This window comes from Numenius arquata, chromosome 5 (assembly GCF_964106895.1).
Source record: "Numenius arquata chromosome 5, bNumArq3.hap1.1, whole genome shotgun sequence".
Lineage (NCBI taxonomy): Eukaryota > Metazoa > Chordata > Aves > Charadriiformes > Scolopacidae > Numenius > Numenius arquata.
The window spans coordinates 40,549,950-40,568,712 of record NC_133580.1 but is presented as its reverse complement, the minus strand read 5'-3'; the positions used below and the strand labels follow the sequence as shown (position 1 = coordinate 40,568,712).

Genomic DNA, 18,763 nt, shown 5'->3' with positions numbered 1-18,763 from the left:
TCTCAGGGAGGTTCTCCTCTCCCTGACAGTTCTGGTTGAACGTTTTCCAACCATTTTTCCAGACCGAGGCACATAGCATAAACTACTGAAGAGTACACCTCGTTGAATAGTGTACTTGCAGACTTTAACCAAACGTGGAAGTTGACCTACCGGTAGTAGTAAACTAAACAGATGATGATCCTTCCTGAGCAATTACATTAGTACATCAAAGTGGACTGGTGCTGTAATCACACTATCATTATAAATATTGTATTGCATTGTAATTATTTTAGCAAAATAGTGAGTTACAAGGCTAGTATTTTTGTCAGTAACTGTGTGGAAATAAGAGTCAATCTGCCACTATTCAGCAATGACATTATAAGCTAAAGAGCACGGCACCCTTGTTCCTTCAGTCTTAAACAGATGACACAGTCAGTGCTAACACAACTGCGAACAGTGACATAGAAATAAGAACTGACTGGGAAAGAACGGACATATTAAAGCATATCTCTGAAGTAGAGGAGCCTGAGAACACTGTGTTTTGGTTTTGCCAATTTTTGCTTATCAGCAATTTTCTGGCATGGGGTATATTCCAGGAATATAGAAGTTCTTGTGATCTTTAAGAAGAGGGCAAACGGATCCATGGAAATTATAAATGTCTGATTTAATTCAAGTTATTTCAAAAACACGTGAACAAGTTACTCTTTCTTGTCTGAGTCAATAGAATAATGGCTAGGTAAGTAACAGTCAAGGATCTGCCAAGAAGAAATTGTGTCTGACCTGGTAATTGAAAAGAAAACTGGCCAGTTTTCTTGCCAGTATCAGGTATTATGGTGGTACACATCACGTATCTTGACCAGTACAATGGTAACAGATGTTACATAGAAGCTGGGAGAATGCAGTCTAAATAAAACCACTGTAAGAGAGAGGCAAATTGTGCTCAAAAGAGTAATCAAATGTTCCCTGTCAGTGATACGTATTACATCAGATTCCAAAAAGTAAGTAACGACCTGTATCAGGAGGCATTTTCATAAACTATTTACAGGAATTAGAGAGTATGTTTATTAAATTTACAGATGACATCTGGCTGGAAAATGCTGTCAACTTGGAGGACAGGGTTAACATACAGAGCAAAATTAGAGAAATGCCTTAAGGGGGGGAAAAAACCTGTCAGACACCAAGTTCTGACACTTGCGTAGAAATAAACAATACGGGATGGCAAAATCAGGCTAAGAACAATTCTAAGATCAAATCTGATAAACAGTAGACAAGGAAGGGTGGAAGGGAGACATTATGACTGCAATCTGAACATGTGAACAGTATCAAGCTGCAATGGCAAAAAGCATCACACTGTGTTGTGAAACATCACGAACAGAGCTTGCAAGGTGGATGAAAAGACAAACACGGCTGCTCTTAGTTTTTCTAAGACTGCAGACTGACTGCTGCGTCAAGTGTTTCTAGACAGATCTAGTCCACTTAGTGAGAGCTTGGGAAAGAGCAAGAAAAATGACGAGGACATTACAAACAAGGGAAGACTGCAGGAGCTGGGGTTATCTAATACAGTGAAAAAAAGACTAAGGGAGGCTCAGACAACATGCTTTGCATACAGAAAGGTTAGCTGCTGTGAGAAGGAAAACAAACAGTTCTCCACGATAGTAGTGGTCATGGAACAGTGGACATAACATTCCTCATAGTGAATTTTCTTTGGATATTAGGGTTTTCTAGCAGAACAGGTAGTTAGAAGCTGGTTAGTTTGCCTAAAAATGTTGTGAAATCTGTTTCTTTTATTTATTTTTTTAAAGAAACAAGTAGGCAACAGCTGTCAGAAGTGACTTACATTTAGATGACCTTGTATTGGGTAGAACAATCATTGGGTAGTTTTAGCATGATGCTTTAACGTAATAAAAACTGCCACATAGAACAGAAAGTAAGTATACAGAAAATGCCCAAAGTTATTTGGAAACAAACTTTGAACCGCGTACTTAGCTCATACTGCAACACAGAAATGTAATGTTTACTTGCAACCAAAATAAAAGAGACTCAGACATCCCCAACTATTCATATCCTGATTTCTACATAATGTTCTTGCAACTAAACAAACAGTTTAGTAGCAAACAAGTAATTTATTTCACAGCACCGTTTTTTTCTCTCCTTCAAAATTATGAAGTGAATGGAAAATAACATTTTTATGTAAACTGATGACTTCAAAGAATAGTGCTTCTCAATAAAATGCTTCACATCTTCATGTGTATCAGTTCCATAAAGAATATTCCAAGACATATTTTCTATTCAAGTCAGTAAGACAGAATGTATAATAAAACAAATTAGCTTGTAAATACATACAATATGATAGATTAAGAAGTAAAATCCATTTAACCACCATCCCAACAGTAAACTGCAATTTATGACATGAAATTTAGTGCCTGAATGAGGAAAAAAAAAAAAAGTAATTAGTAACTATAAAATCATTTAGCTTTATTTAATAAAATCCTTTGATATTCTTACTGTTCCAAGAAATGCAGAAACAAACATTTCCAGATTTTCTTTCATGACAAATGGGAACATTTAGCAAAGGTTATCTCTTTCACTTGCCTGAAGCAAGTTAGGATAAATGTTGGGCATACATTTTGAAAATTATTATGTATTGCATCTGATTATATTAAACAGTAGCACCATCTACTGGTCCAGAAGATCCTTTCAAACTTTAGAAAAAGCTGTAGAGAGTGATCCAGCCAAAATGATGCAAAACGCTACTGAGAGTAACAGGTAGTTTTTCAGTCCCTGGATAGGCAAAGGGAGAGAAAAAGAAAAATATAATCTTGTCAAATAGATACGACTTCACACAGAAAAAAATAAAGAACGAGGATTTCATTTTATGACAAAGTAATAAATCGATTACATGAAATGGTAAATTTTATATCATTTTATTTCATATAATGTTTGTAACATATTTGACATTCAGAACAGTTAAATAAGAGGAATCTATGATGCCATACAGTTAGTAAGATATTCACAAAATTAATTCAGCAATTTTTAGAAGTGTTTTTAAAGGCCTTGGTCTATTTTAAGCAGTAAGCACTTATGCAGATACTATTCTAGAATGTATGAAAAGGATAAAAGATTTGGTAAGTTACAAAGATTTGGATAATGAACATGAAGGTCTTCTAGTGTGGTGCAACATTAATCTGCAGTGGGAGAGAGCAAGAACTTCTAGTTCCTGATGCAAGGATGCCTAATGCGTTTTACAGTAACCAAAAATACTGGGAAAGATAACCTCTAATGATAAATTAGTTACCTGTGGATCCTGGACAGATTAGCTAAGGGAACCTGTGGATTACATTGCTAGCATTCAATGCTTCAAATTCCACCAGAAAAATAATGTCTGCCATATATGTTAGCATCCACTAGAGTTAATTAGCCTGTTCTAGGCAATCACTGCCATTTCAGTTTAGAATCTCCACATTATGCTGTAATTAGCAAGGCCAACTAACCTCTGTCTCATTTTTTGGCCCTTTGGTGAACCTGACCTTAAGTCTAATCTACTTGTCTGTGAGATTATTAGGACTACTCCTCATTCCCTTGCCCCGACTGAAAGAACTGGTTCAAATAAAGACTGTTTTCAGGCTGTGCTTGGCATCCCGCTTCCTGGCCCTGCTACAGGCTTCATTTACTCCCACTGCTGCTCACATAGTTATGGAATGCAAATTTTCATTCCTGTAAAAATTGTTCACAGTTCTTCATCTTTCTTGGAAAACTTAGTATTGCATGATATGACTTTCAACTTCATAACACAGTACTTGTGTAGGAGGAGAAATCTAGGAGATACAGCTGTATACAGCTGCATACTGTTCCTAGAGATAGAGAAAAGTAAAAGAGACTAGGTAAGAGACCTAAGAAGATTACCTTGATTTCTTTAAATACAAGGACTCCCCACATTGCAGCAACAAGGCCAGGACCCTAAGGAATAAGATTAATTTGCACATTACAGCATTTCATTAAAATGTACTGCCTCCTCATTTCATACTGTTCTTAGGCTGGTTGAATTTTGTCTGGATAACAAATTTAGTCCTTTCCATTCTGTTTAATTGCAGCACCCACGGCGAAACCATTAACATCACTGAAATCTTTACAAAGAAAGATAATAAAATTGGGCTAAAGAGACAAGAGACTCGTTTTTTTTTTCAGAGAAGGCACAATTTCTTTCTAAATTACACTATGGTGTCTGCACTGGTTGTTACACATTCTTTTAGAAGGTTCCAAATAATATGCCTCACTTTAGCTAAAACTACAGTCCACAACGTTACCATATTTCAGAGGACGATTCAGGTTTATTGGCAGCTACCACAGATATTCCTAACATTTCCTTTATTAGCATGCCTAACTATTTGGACAAAGTTTGATTTTATTGCTCAGCATGATACCAAGAGACTGGAACATAAATGTATTTCCTGTGTAGCAGGCATCTGGACAAAACACAAAGCCAGCCAGATAGACAGGTCAGGAAAACTACTGATTATCTGTGATGTTGTTGTACAGATTTCCTAGCTAGCGGCAGTGAAACACAACGATAATTTCCCGGCGCTCCTGGTAACATAGTTTTTTCCTGTGGGAGCAATGATCTGAATTGTCATACTGATAAGAAAATATTATCTGAATATGAAGCGAAAACTGGCTCTGTTAATGTTTCCCATTAGAGCTGTTCTCAGAAACACTTGACAGATGTTTGGACAGTGATCCTCCTCTCTCCATCTTCAGTACAGATGATAGGACACAGATTTAGGCCAGCAGGAAAGTGTCTCATGCCAAATGTATTTGTGGGTGCTGTTTCCTAGTGAAATTGCCAACTATTATTTGAATAATAGCTAAGGTGTTATTTCACTTTCTAGATAATGTAAGCTGCAAGAGGAATGCATTTTAAAAATGAAACAAACTGTTAAAGGGATGTGATGAATAGCTGTCTGAAATTCTCTCTCGGATGAAGTAAAGCAGCAGTTCTGAACCCGTGGTCCAGATTGGTAGTTTCTCATCAGTGCTGTCCTCACATTTTTCATTTCATGATTTTATATCCTTGCCCTTTAGGCACACTGATAACCAAGTTACTAAAGCTGCTTTCCATTAATCCTTTAATTTCTAATTAGAATGATCCCAAATCTATTTCTTCATTGCACACTGCAGAATTTATTCTGATTTACTGCATCTTGAGGCAAAGCTTACTCCCTATTAACGTTGTTTCATTAGTTTGCTTCCAAAATACAGCTGTTCAGCAAAACTTTGGTTTTGATATTTATGAACTCCCATTTGCCAGAAGTTACCCACCTTTGCATCACCATCTAGTACACTGGCAAGAGAGTAAAGCCAAAGTTTATTTTACCTAGTGATGGAATTTATGCAGCTTCTGGAAATTAACAGTGATTTAAAGGTACGGTATCAGGAATAAACCAGACAAAATGGACCAATCTATTTTTCCCTCATCTGCATAAGAACATTATTTTCAGCAATACATAACCTGTTACGTTTGTTCAAGAGCTGTAAAAAGAAAAAACACCTGACTTAAACCAAGCAAAATGACTGTTAGAGGATAAAAATCACAAATGAAAACATCCAGAACAATATGTACTTGCTGGGATGAAAGCATAAAATGTTTCTTCTTTTAATCACTACAGTTCACTATTTAATATTGATACAGTTCTGGTTACAGATCTTTGGCTATTACATAACCTAAAGACTCACCCTATCCATCCTTCTTTTTTTTTTTTTATGCTTGGCATTGACCAAGATGGTGCTTGTCACAGCCACGCGTGTTCCTAAAAAACCCAAAGGCTAGCACAGACAAGCAGAAGAGGCAATACGTACTCTTGATTAAAATGCTCTAGACACGTCATAATTTCAACTTAATTCCACAAACGGGAAGGAAAAAAGACCCTTCATTTTTAGTTCTAGTCACAGATTATTTTTTTTTATATACTTACTGCGGTAATTATTGGAAAGCTGACCACAGCACTGAGATAGTGATTGGCTATGAACCAGCAGCAACTGGCTATTGCCCAAAGCACACCAGAAACAAACCCTAGAAAAATAAATCCCAATCAAAAACATGCACAGCAAGGTATGGGCAGCAATTTGCGGAACATTTATATTTATAGCACAATACAGCAACTGTATGTATGTATTTTAGTATGTTAACTACTTTAACAAGCTGGCTCTGATAATCTAAACCAAAGCTCAAGGGATAATATCAGCTACTCCAACTAAAGTAGCAAATTAATTAAAGTTCACAATTTTCAGAGCAATGTGCTCTCCACTCTGGCACAGTCAGTTTTTGAAAATCCACAATATGCAATGTCGTTTTGTTCTAGTTTCAGATTAGAACAAAATTTATCATTGTTTCCTAACCTTAATTAAGTAACCTAATTGGAGTGATCTTTCGAAAGAGACAAAAGTCAAATGAAGAGACCTGAAAGGCAAACTACAATTCCAACACATAGCTTGAACTGCAAAACGTTCAGAAGTGACTGAAATTAACAGTTAATTTAAAAACCAGTCATACCTGGCAATATGGCTTGGGGATAAACATTAGGTTTATTTTTCCTGACTGCACAGTAGATCAAAAAGTAGATGGTACTTGTGAGAAATATTCCACTGAAGTGTGCAAAAACATAATCTAAATCTGAAAAAGAAATTACAGAATTATATTAGTCTAAAACATCAGTTATTAATTTTAACTAAATTTATTTCACTGATAGCATTCACAGACAAAAACACATAAGGTGCTACTGCTAACAAATCAAATTCAATTGTGATTGTGATCGACACAGCTTCCAGTCTGACTGGATGGATTTGGTCAATCACATCTATATTAAACATGAATTAACTGCTGTGTTGATCCTAACATTTATTACAGACTTTTATGCATTTCTGAGTTGTTATTTTCGGAATTCTATTAGTCAAACTACTCAATTTATTAAAACCCTAAGAAAGCCTTCAAGTGAGGCTACAAAAGTGGGGTGGGGATTTTACATAATTACATCCTCTCGTGACCATCTACATTTGTATTCCTGTATATAGCCTTGTTTCTTTTCTGCACATTTAAAGGCAAAACAACTGCATGTACTTCATAAGCTAAACATGGCACAGTTTTGTCCTTTTTTATCTTGAAGAACATATCACAATTTTGATCACTATAATTATTAACAATAATAAATCCTTTATGGACTTTGTATGTGCTAAAGAGAGTATTTCCAACATGGTAAAGGAGAAGCATGTAGCAAGGTGGTCTCTATCTCCTTGGAGTTGTAAATTCTCAACAAGAAAGGCAGCCATAGTGGCAACATCTGTTTTGTCTAGCTGGGGAATATATAAGTTGCAGTATTCAAGAGAAATTGTATGTGACATAACAAACAATTTCTTAATGGCAACATTGTGTGGTCTCACCAACACTTGGCTCTTAAGCTGCTGCTGGTATTACCTGATAGACTATACTCGAAATCTTAAGGACAACATCTTGTTTGAAATTGGCGCTTAGGCTTATGTTAAAAGGTTTCCATTTCAGAAACTACAAGGTTTTAATTACTTATGTTGTTACACATCTCTTCTGCTCCTTAGTTATGATCAACCTTCTCCTCTGCCTTTAACAGTGTACTAATTTGGCAATTCGTACAGCTTGTGCCCTTGTTTACCTCATGTTCCAGGCATATGAACTTTGTATTTTGAGAGTGCTAGTATTTATTGCCTTCGGAAAGACAGCTGTGAATTAAGTACGGTATCCTCTGGGCTGTTTCTCACTGTTCTTTTAATGGTGTAATTCACCTCTGAGACAAAGGGAGTGCTTGTACTATGATTATAACAACATATAACATAGTGCAGAACTGGTAAGTTGTTACGGTATATTTTCAAGCATATCAAGAACTTCACTCTATGACTTTACAAAAGCAGCAGAACACAATACACTGATGAAATAAAGTAAAAGTGATCTATTAGCCTTTACCAAATTGACTTGCTCCTGTGTATATAGATTCATTTCTTCTTCCATGGTCCTTGATGTAAAGTACCGGTACAAAACTGGAACCATACAGTATTCCAGCTATTACAGCCAGGCTACATCCTCTTTAAAAAAAGAAAAAATCAGAGAAAATAGCCTAGCGTTAATTAGGGAAGTGGACAATACACTTAAGTCCAGTATTTCGATTAAGTCCAGTTAACGATTGTGTATCATATGAAAATTGCTAGCAACACTATAAAAATAATACATTTTAGCACATTTTTATTTTCTAGTGTAGAAATGATTCAACACAGTAACTTAGTTTTCCTATACTCTGTGGCCAAGTAACAGAGACAATTCCTGCCCTAAGAGCCTGCAGACTAGATTAATAACAAGAGAAATCAACTAACTAGGATTTCTTAAAAGATGAGCTAGGAGAAAACAAACAAAAGTATAATTAAAATGCTCCCACCCTCCCCCAGCTTCACTGTTGCAGTCTATATATTCCTTCTAACTATTCCCAGGTTCATTGCCTCTTTAGTCCCCTTCTCCACCTCTAGACCATTGTGTTCTTGGCTGTCTCCACTCCCCTCACAGGCCCCTTGCAAGCTGCTGCTTCCACCCTGAAGCACTTCTGCTGACTCCTTACTGTACTGCCATGCCTTCTCCAGACATAATCACTTGGAAACCACACCTGGAAGCATACTCTTAGCATAGGCACCTTCTGTGCTGGAGTGCTAATCAACCAGGTGATAAAAAAACAGCTCTATACTTATTTAGTTGCTATTGCTATTTGCTTTGCCAAATGTTCATTTGTAGTAGTAACTAATAATTAGTAAGGTAAAGCACACTCAACAGTGCAAAGGAAATAATCTAATTAGTAGTGCAGCTATTCATATATAGATATACACACTATACTAGTACTTTAAAAACTGTTATTTATGAGTCCATAACTGCGCCAGGAAAATCACAGGACACAAATTCTGCTCTTACACTCTGTTCCACTACTTCCTCTGGCTACTTGAGCCTGCACGAGTAAAAGAACTGTTAACAACTTACATGAGTCTCTTTTTTGCTGGAGAAAGTCTGTTCACCCATGAATCATCAGGAGTATCTTCAGAAACATTAATAGACTTTGAAAAAACACGAGTTTTCATGTGAGGTTAATTTAATTCGATTTAAAAAAAAAAATCTCAAATGTTGTATTAAACAAGTTTTGCTCTAAGAAAATGAAAACAGAAGGAGAAACAAAAGGAGTTCACAGAAATATTCTGAAGAAAGTAGAATTACTTTTTTTTTTTAAACGAAACAAACTAATCTTTGGATCTGCCTACCTCAAAGTCTACAAGTACGAGTTTGCATATGGACTTTCGGTTTAATACATAATAGAGCACTCGCATTCTTTTTTTTTTTTTAATCTGCATCCAGGTAGATCTGACTTTCAGAACTTGCCCTTCCTTAAATCTGATTAATGATTTAATCTATAGATTTTATTTATGATGTGGTTTTGCCTTTTCTTGATAGCTCTGGTGTTACTATCAGAATATTAGAACTATTTGCAAACAGGGACATTAACACCCCTGTCTGCAGCACAAAGAAACTGCAATGTCCTTTTATTCTAATCCTGCAATCAGACTGTCTTCTGAGATTTGGTCTGGTGGACTAGAACCTCTAGCGAGCAATGAGTACAGCTAGAAAACTCTGAAGGACTTTGTTCAGTTAGCAACTGAGCCCTGACCTAGGTGAGTAAGGCACAATGGTAGTAACAGCCTGTTGTTCTCCAGCTTTTGTTGCATACTATGGGCTCCTGAAGGAGCAACAGCTGATCTGGCACCCCTCGTTGGCCTCCCAACACGTGCCACAGCTGATGCCAAGAATCAGCAACTCTTGACAGTCTCCTGGCTCTGTAAGGTGGCAAAAATCTGATGGGTAAGACCATTGCCTTTCATCTAAGTACCCTTCTAGTTTTATCGTTCAATTTTAATTAAAATTGCTTCATCTTCTCAGATAAGAAAGTAATACACTCTGTCTTTTATATAATCTCTCATAATGAAAAAGTACTTCTAAGACATTTAATGCTGACAATAGAGAAAACACTTGGGAAAAACCTTTTCTGTTGCTCACATTTGACTGGATATACAAGATCCACAAATTAAATACAATCAATGCATATTTACGTAGTTTTATGTAGTCTACCATAAATCCTAGCAAATCTGTTAACACTAAGCAATTTTTTTTTGTTGTTTTTAAATGGATATATACTTTCACTGCCGTAAAATAACTATAGAATACTTACACTTTCTCTCAGTAAAGGCGTGCTTTCTAATGAAGGTGAAGAACTCTGGACTTCAGTTTTTATAAAAAGAAATATGACAGCACTCAGAAGAGAAAAATACACCAGTAAATACCATGTCAGTTCATAAGGACGTAACATTTAGGGTTCAGAGACAAAAGTTATATTTGGAGGCATATTACTTTATTTTTATTATTGCCCTTGAGTCACTTCAATGTATTTTAAAAATGCAATTGCTTTTAACAAGCTTAACAAACAACTAAAGAGAAAGTAAATAAATTACCCTTTGTATCACTTTACAGATCTCTCTTCTATGTAATGGGATTGAAATGTCTCCTTTTTACAGTGTGTAGTTAAAACCACATTAACAACAGTTGCTCTAGTTAACAGTGCCCTTTTGTACTAAACCACACATACAAAGGAACATCTGCATGCAAATTCTATATGGAGCAGCTTAAATCTGCACAGAATTGGCTCTGTGCTCAAGGAAAAAAGTTAATTTTTAGTCTTCTGTCCCATGTGAGGGAATACTGTTCATACAAGGGCTCACACATATGTCGAAGAAGGCGTATTGTTCAGTGGTGCTCCAGTGCACTAAGTGAATAAAATGAGGAAGAAAGGGTAACATTACTAGTACCCCCAGCTCCAGGAAATCAGGTAAATACATGTAATCGGAACTGGCAGTATCTGGTTTTTATTTTTATGAAAGATATTTTAATGATCTAGGAATTTCTTCTCATAACTGTAAACAGAATGTCTCCATTTGAAGAATGGTTCCTCTCCTACTGAAGGAATAGGGATAGGTATAAAAGGATGTCAGCTTCCTCCAGAGGGACTAGACAAAACACATGCTGGTTCCACACAGGAGGCTAAAATGAAATACAGGCTTCTGAGCTCTGCAGAGCAACATACACAGGCTTTGTGCAGCTTGCCAGGAAAACACGTTTAGTCACGATCTTTTTCCCTGTTGATCACTTCTCCATGATATCTCAGAAACAGGCAGGAAGCAGGTGGCGAGCTGAATTAATTCATCAGGCTGGAATAGCAGTACTGCTACTATTTTGCGAGTACCTCATAAAATCACGTGGTACATGTAATGGTAATGGGTAAAAAGCTGCAGACTCTTGAGAAAGAAGTATGGAAGCAAAATTCATGAATCTAAGGCAGCAGCTCCTTCCAAGCAATCAAGAATGGCTCCATCATCTCCACGTTCTTAACACCCTTCTTTTCCTAAAGGCATTAGGTGCATCTGCTGCTTAGCATGCTGATGGGCAAGCCTACTGCCACTAGGATTTAGGGCCACTGTTATGTTCCTACAAAGACCTTCCTAGCCCCCCCGCTGGAAAGCAAGAACACTGCAATGTAACAGAGACCCCCTTTTCTCTGTGTTTGCATCAAAATGTACACTCATACAATGTATAATAAACAAAAAATCAAAGTAGAAGACCTTCTGAAGATCCCAAAGGAAGCTACTGTTTGGAAGTTTTAAGCGTGGCTTGAGAGTACAAGACGGAGCTATTAAGGAGATAATGAAAAGCCTCTGGGCTTTGCAAAGCCTCTTTGCTTTGCAAATCTGGGAAGGAGTCCTGTGGCATATTCTACAGTTAAGAGGAAGGATTTGTACCCCTGACTGAGCAAAGTCAGATTGGAAATCTCAGAGGTTTTCTCGGCAAGATTCTGCTAATCGGTTTTTCCTCTCTCACAAAATTTGGGGAAAGTGAACCATTTGAATAACCTAGATAGGGAGACAATCAGTGCATCACTGCTTTGCCTTGAATACACCTACCAGCATAAAAATATATTTCTATGTTTATGAATCACCATTTCACCACTGTACTGGATATCATCTATGTGTCTATTCTGAAATACAGTACTGACCAGCTAGATAAGGATAGCTCATGAATTCTGCAGTAAATCCATTTGCAAAAAAATATTACAATAGGTTTGCCCTCTAGTTAAATTGTCCCTGTGGTTATTAAATATATATTTTACATTACAGAAATTTATTATAAGAATAAATTTTTACCTTAGTAGTGAAAGTCCAGCTCCAATATAATTTAAGATTGGTCTCGATACCTCTTCTGGATCAATTCCAAACCAACCAAACCTGGAATATTTAATCAGTTTCACTTAGTTGCACTGACTGCATACAAATAGTTAAATTATAACCCAGTCTTGGAAATCTTTACTCATGCAAATAATTCTGCTTAAGTTTATATTTGGAATACTGGATTGGTGCTTCAGCTGACTTGCAAAAAGCTGCATCTACTTCACAAAAAAATCATCTTTAAACTGATTTAATTTACACTGTTTTTTTAATGTGGGTATTTAAAAATTGGAAGTTAATTTGAATTATTTTATCAGCCCATGCTGTAGAAGAAAAAATACAAACAGTGTACTAGTTTTACATTAACAAATATATAATTTATTCATTCAATTATGTTAATGAACATCACTGGGTATTCTTCGTATTGAGACAGAGGAAACAAAAAAAGATAAAATAATTAACCTGAGTACTCTCCACTGAGAAGGAAAAAGATCTTACATATACAAATCCTCTTTATTGGTGATAGTGTTTTCACTGCAGTCATTAATGAAGAATTGACAGGATTAATTATGTATGACTTAAGACTTAAAGATACTCACCTTGAACTTGCCCAACCTGTCAGCAAATTAAAAGATGCCCATATCAAAAGACCAAGAGCTAAGCCGATAGTTTTAACAATAGGAACAACTGTAACATTGCCTGAAATACAAAAAACAAAGTTAAAAACAGTTAAAAACTAGACTGTGATCTTGTATATTTTTGCTGTAGATTCTGTAACTGTTCAGAAGGCAAAGAAATTTGGACAATTATAATGTGGTAGGAAATAGTGCTTTTTAAAAATAAATAAATTAAACATGGACTTTTCCCCAATACCATTTAAAAAGTTATTTTTAGTGTGAATTTGCTGCTTATAAAATAAGAATAATAATATAAGCAAATATTTCCAAAATAAGCAAAATATTTTCTATAAAGGTACAGATCCATTAATATCAAGACTTTAAGAAGCCAATAACTACTACCTTATATAGGGACAAGTTTTTCTCGCTTTTTACCGAAGAGTTAGTATTTGTGTTTTAAGAAATAGAATCTCTTTATCCTTACCTGTAGCCCACAAGAAGCCCCCAACCATAGCCAGAGGCCAAAACCGGGGGCAATTCTGGTTTAAATTGACCACCAAAGAAACTATCCATATGGAGGCACAGAGAATCCATTGGAAGAACATGCCTATGGAAAAATCAAATGCACACAACAGAGAACTTTTAGAATACTAAGCATGTGAATCTCTTAATATATTATGTTTTAGATAAAATAGTACAGAAAAATTGAAAGGTGGCCACCTCCTTTTTGAATTTCAGGGAACCATGTTATAACATATTCAAAAGATGTTTTTTAGGTGGGGTGTTATAATTCAGTCAACCCTTTCCTTACCATGCATTCTTCATACACAGCGGCAAAAGATACTTTGCTGGACAAAGTTTACACAAGCCCCGATTCTCAAACACATGAAAATTTTGACAGGCTTCTGACAAACAGGATATTCGGTTACTGCAAATTTCTCCCACCACCCTAGCAGCAGCTAACACAGATGACTGCACAGGACAAAACTCCTTCAAAGCTCAGGGCTCGGGCTTTTCCACTAATCCAGGACACTGAGGAAGAGAAAAACTTTGGACAGATCTCTTCTACCTCTGTAAATTCTCTAAGGGTGAATGAGGCAGACCAGTTAACTTTAGGCCAGCTAAGCTAAGACTTTTGCTTTAAAGTCCAGCCTTGTCTTGTTAGGACCATATTTGGCACAAAGAAGAGAGAGAGGTTATATCCAGCCTGTAACGCAGATACTATTATTGCAGTAACATAATGGCAGATTTATTCTTTTGGGGATCCAGTAATTGACTACGCTTCATATAAACATGCAAATACAACATGAACCTAGTACGGTAAAGTGATAAAATCTCAAATAGGAAATAGAAGCGATTGTTTCCTCTTACCGAGTCACCACATAAAAGTATTAAAATGTCAGTTTTTGATTGTTTTTATGCTAGGTCCACAAATGAAAGGCAATACTCCCAAGTCCATCAAGTTTTACAGAATAAAAAACACTGTAACTATTTGAGAATCCCCACAAGGGTAGAAGAAAGGATATTTAACTTTTCATTGTGAAATGTTCATGAAATGACATCACCAAAGTGCACAAGACCACATAAAAAGGCTCTTCTAAAGATTTGCCACATCCTAAACCAATACATTATTGCTTTATACAATATTTATATATTTATATATAAATATTTATATATATTATAAATATTAATATATATTAATATATATTTATATATAATAGAAAATTAAAACATGCCCCATGGATTAAGGCCGTGACAATATTATAACTCTAGCTATAGAAACTCCCCTATTTGCTGGCAAAATATTATTCCTATTAGCAAAAATACCCAAACCAAAAAATGAATATAAATCAGTTTACCGTCACCAGTATCAAATTTCTTAACAGGCACAAAGTTTGTCCCAAATAGAAGGACAGCTACTATGGAAGAGGTAAAGCCAGTAGCTAGATCTGTTCCATTGCTGTTGTTAAAGGTACTGGAAGCTTTCCCAATGTTCATCTTTGTTTTGAAGGTGCCTCTTTTTGTGGAGCTGTTTTGCCACAAGTCCTGACAGATTCTGAAATCAGAAAGTGGAATTAGACATATGGAGTATTCAGAAATACCAACATAGTTCAGAAATTTGAAACTTAAAGGACCCTGCTTATCAGTCTCTCAAAAGCTGGAGAGAACTGCAAATCATACTGTTGAATCCCGTTAAAAGCTGCCATAAAATGTGAATAAATAACTTAAGAACAGATACACAAAAAAATCACTATCATGTGTTTCATAACCAGCTTCACAGAAAAGCATGTCTGAAAACATACAACGACGTGAATGTAGAGATGCGCTCAAAGGTTAAGAGGGTTGGAATCTGTGAGGCCTATGGGAAGCCCTGACACTTTAGGGAGATGGTCTATCAGAATATTCCTTATTGCTGTAGCAAAGTGGGGTCACAGTGGGGTGTGTAAAGAAGCAGCAGTTAGACAAAATCTTAATTGGCAGAAGAAGCTGTAGCAATTTGCAGCCCCACTGCCTAGAAGTCAGGAACAGACGCAGAGATTCTATAGATGCCAGAGTGGGATCACCATAGGATCATAAGGTAAGCACAGGGATTGCTTCAGCTGACACAAAAAGTGATTAAAGGCTCATATTTTCTGTGGGAGATGAAGGAAGAAGCTGCCTCTAAAGTTTCTTTGTTCATTCCACATACCTATAAGAAAGGCAAAGATTTTTTTTTTTTAATCTCATAATACCTCTTTTTTTTTAGTGGGAGATTCATTTTGAGGTTACACTCAACAGAAGTACCACATATACACTTTTGATATGGATTATGACTGACAGAAAAGGTGGCTCTGAGGACAACTATAATAACATGATCTTTGTATACGTAATCTTAACATCACACCTGAAAGACTACATATAAGAAAAGTGTTTGGAAATTTAACTTCAAATGGCAACAGGATACTTAATATGCTGTGAGTATAAAGGGGCACATTTATAGAGATACGCATGCAACCCTGTTGTTGAAGTAATGCTATTTATAGTGACTCAAATGACATCCTAATGCAGTTTGACATTCCCCAGTGTAGGTGGACTAGCTACGGCCTGGAGGAAAAAAGCTGAAACAGGATGGCAGAAATTTTGCCAAGTCTTGTAATGGGTGCTGTGACTACACTCTCTGCTCAAAAGGGAGAGCTGAGCTGCTGCACATCATTTCATCTTATTTTACTCTCCAGTCTTACCTTCTCTGGAGTCCTTAGGACACTGAGAACTGCTTCTGCTGGGGTTGTGCTTTTATCTACAGCTTCAGCAGGGCCATCAGTGTCAGCTGAAATTAATTATTTGCATTAGCAGGAGAAAAGTTCAATCCCACAATTAACAAAATCATTTAGTTTCTGTAATTTTTCCCATCAAAAGATGTCAGTGTATTTTTAACTTGAGTACTGAAATAAAACACAGATGACATTTAGAAGACACAACATGACGGTACAACAGCACAGGTATTTCCATTTATTATCTTTTTCTCCTTCAGTATGTTTTACCTGGGACCTGTAGACACTGAGCAGTGAAAATAATAATGCTGGGATTTCTTCAAAGGCTGATTTCACAGGCTAACAAACACTAAGACACCACAAGAATGGATTAAGATAGATAAAGGCTTACATCAGCTGTCTTCATTCCATGAACCTTGACTCACTGAGTGAGTACATTTAATTCATTCAGTGGAGAAGTAAGGCACAAGAGCTGGGTTATGTGTGGGAAGCACGTCATCCTGTTAAGGACATAGAAATGAAGTTGATTACACTGCACCAAGTACCTCAGTACTTTAGCCTGTAAAAAAATCATTATGCAGGTAAAATACTAAGAACTTTTCAAATTGAAAGTGGTTTATCAGACTTTTTGATTTTGTTAATGTACAGAGAAAGGTTACTTTAAAAATATTTCAATTTTGCATCTACTAAAAGAAAACCTGTGTGCTGCAGGGCAATATAGTTTTCTGCTTGCTCTTTATCTTCCAAAAATTTCTATATTGTGCATATTGAAGACTGCTGCACAACTGGAGAATCGGAATCATGACACCAAAAAAGGAAAGGAAACACAACTTCCAGTTAACCAGGGAAGAGTATACTTCATTCAGACTCCTTTAAACTCTGTAATTTTCCAAAATCTGGGGCACTTAGCTCCAGATTTGGCTAAATTTCAGACCAACTTTCAGCTCCATTTTAAAGCCTTCAAGAGAAAGCTCAACCAGACAAGGCCTGGAGCAACCTGCTCTATCTTCAATGATAATGCTGCTTTAAGCAGGGAGTTGAACTAGCTGACATCCAGAGGTCCCTTCCAAGCTAAATTATTCTATGATTCTACTATCCAATGTCAAGAGTAAATAATGAACTGGCACACAGCATTAAGTTGACTATACTTTTTGCATGTGTGCACATACTTTGCACATCAGAGAGCTCCAGAGAGTACACTAAAAGCCTCTTCTCTTCTCTACAAACCTACATTATTGCCAGATGGACTTGCAGCACGTGCCTCCAAAGGTTTATAGCTGCCAAATGCCAAACCAGAAACTACTAAGACACTAGAACATAGTGGTTGTATCTGAAACTCAAGCAGAGACAACTGCAACTGTTGATGTTATTGAAGGGGCTTTCTTCACTAGCTTGCCCTTACTGAAGGGCACTTCGGGGCTCCCAAGCTGTGGCAGAAATATAACGGAATTTTGTTGACACACATTGATTGCCCTTATCCTGCCAGCTTCACTGGTTTACCTCACTGGAAGGTTGTGCTCTGTAAATTCACTCTTTCCTCAGAAATAGGTCACCATTTCCTACCTTTCCACAGAGGCACAACAAATTACGATGCTCGCTTAATGCAACGGCACCATATTGCTACGGTCTCTGCAGGCAGGCTTGGAATCAAGCATCCTGCCTTTGAGAGCTTTCACCTCAAGGTAGATCCAAGCTGTTGCCAAGATCCAAAAGAAACTGTTTGCACTAACTGAATGGGTATTTTTCAGAGGTTGCATGTCACAGTTACTGTTTATTTGCACATTTCACCCATCATGTATTTGCCAGTACAGGTGGATACTTTAATCCTTATCTCAGGAGACTCCTATCAGTCCCGGGGCAGCTCAGCGTGATACCCTCAGGTGACACCACCACCCCTGACGAGCTGCTCAAGAAACGTTTCCTCACTTCCCCAAAACGAACACTTTCGGAAGACGTTCTTCAGGCAGTATTTTCAGGAAGCGGAATCAGGCAGGAGGAAAGAAGGCATGGCTGAGCTCCCGGCACAGGAGGCCTTCCTTCTTCTGTTGACACCAACCCTCTCGGGCTCCCGCAGGACAGGCCCCGGCTACCAGCGGGATACGGCGCGCCGGAGGGGCAGGCCCAGCCCTCGGACGAGGCCGCCGCTGAAGGAAGCGCCAGGCGGCCGGGCCGGCCAGCTGCTCGGCCACACACCCCGAGAGGCAACCGCAGAGTCCCCCTCCAGCCGGACACCTTCCCTTCCCCAGCGCCCCAGCCGCCGCGGCCTGTTGTACGGCACTCCGCTCCAGCAGCCGGCGGGCCGGGAGGCGGCTGGGGATGAGCCCGTACCGGCCTGTCCCTTCCCTGAGCCCTCCGTGCTGCCTCAGCCCCCGCCGCTGCCCGCGCCCCTCCGCAGCAGCCCCCGCCGCGCTCACGCACAGGCCTCCCCCGCCGCTCCAGCCTCCCGCCCGGGCCTGCTCCGCCCCTCGCCTCGCCCCACCTCCTCCCCATCCGCTGCGGCGGCCGGCAGCGGGGCGGATGCGTGCCTCACGCTCCGCCTGCTCGCCCTCCCCCGGCCCCCTTGTCGCCGCCGCCGCGGCGCCCCCGCAGCCGTGATGG

At 38.0% G+C, this 18,763-nt stretch overlaps 1 protein-coding gene across 2 annotated transcripts; it reads right to left on the bottom strand.

Moving 5' to 3' along the window:
- Positions 1-623: 623 nt before the first annotated feature.
- On the bottom strand, positions 624-18,653 carry TMEM144 (transmembrane protein 144). Of its 2 annotated transcripts, XM_074147843.1 has the most exons (14): positions 18,584-18,653; positions 16,557-16,665; positions 16,136-16,221; positions 14,774-14,970; positions 13,399-13,521; positions 12,897-12,996; positions 12,277-12,357; positions 10,254-10,335; positions 9,017-9,090; positions 7,964-8,082; positions 6,527-6,646; positions 5,949-6,046; positions 3,883-3,936; positions 624-2,760 (listed from the first exon to the last, which is right to left on the bottom strand). In XM_074147843.1, exons 4-14 carry the CDS (start codon positions 14,910-14,912, stop codon positions 2,677-2,679), a joined length of 1,074 nt encoding a protein of 357 aa, XP_074003944.1. In that variant the 5' UTR covers positions 14,913-14,970; positions 16,136-16,221; positions 16,557-16,665; positions 18,584-18,653; the 3' UTR covers positions 624-2,676. The 2 variants fall into 2 exon arrangements, with proteins under 2 accessions (XP_074003944.1, XP_074003943.1); XM_074147842.1 differs by lacking the exons at positions 16,136-16,221; positions 16,557-16,665; positions 18,584-18,653 and adding exons at positions 17,568-17,576; positions 17,777-17,922.
- Between the last annotated feature and the right edge of the window lie 110 nt (positions 18,654-18,763).

Excerpts from the sequence above, each read along its gene's own strand:
- TMEM144 (XM_074147842.1), bottom strand. The coding sequence starts at position 17,922 with ATGCAACCTCTGAAAAATACCCATTCAGTTAGTGCAAACAGTTTCTTT. Across the intron at positions 12,997-13,398 it reads GGGCTTCTTGTGGGCTACAG|GCAATGTTACAGTTGTTCCT; the intron begins GTAAGGATAAAG and ends TTTGTATTTCAG. Across the intron at positions 3,937-5,948 it reads GCTTTCCAATAATTACCGCA|GGTCCTGGCCTTGTTGCTGC; the intron begins GTAAGTATATAA and ends CTTATTCCTTAG.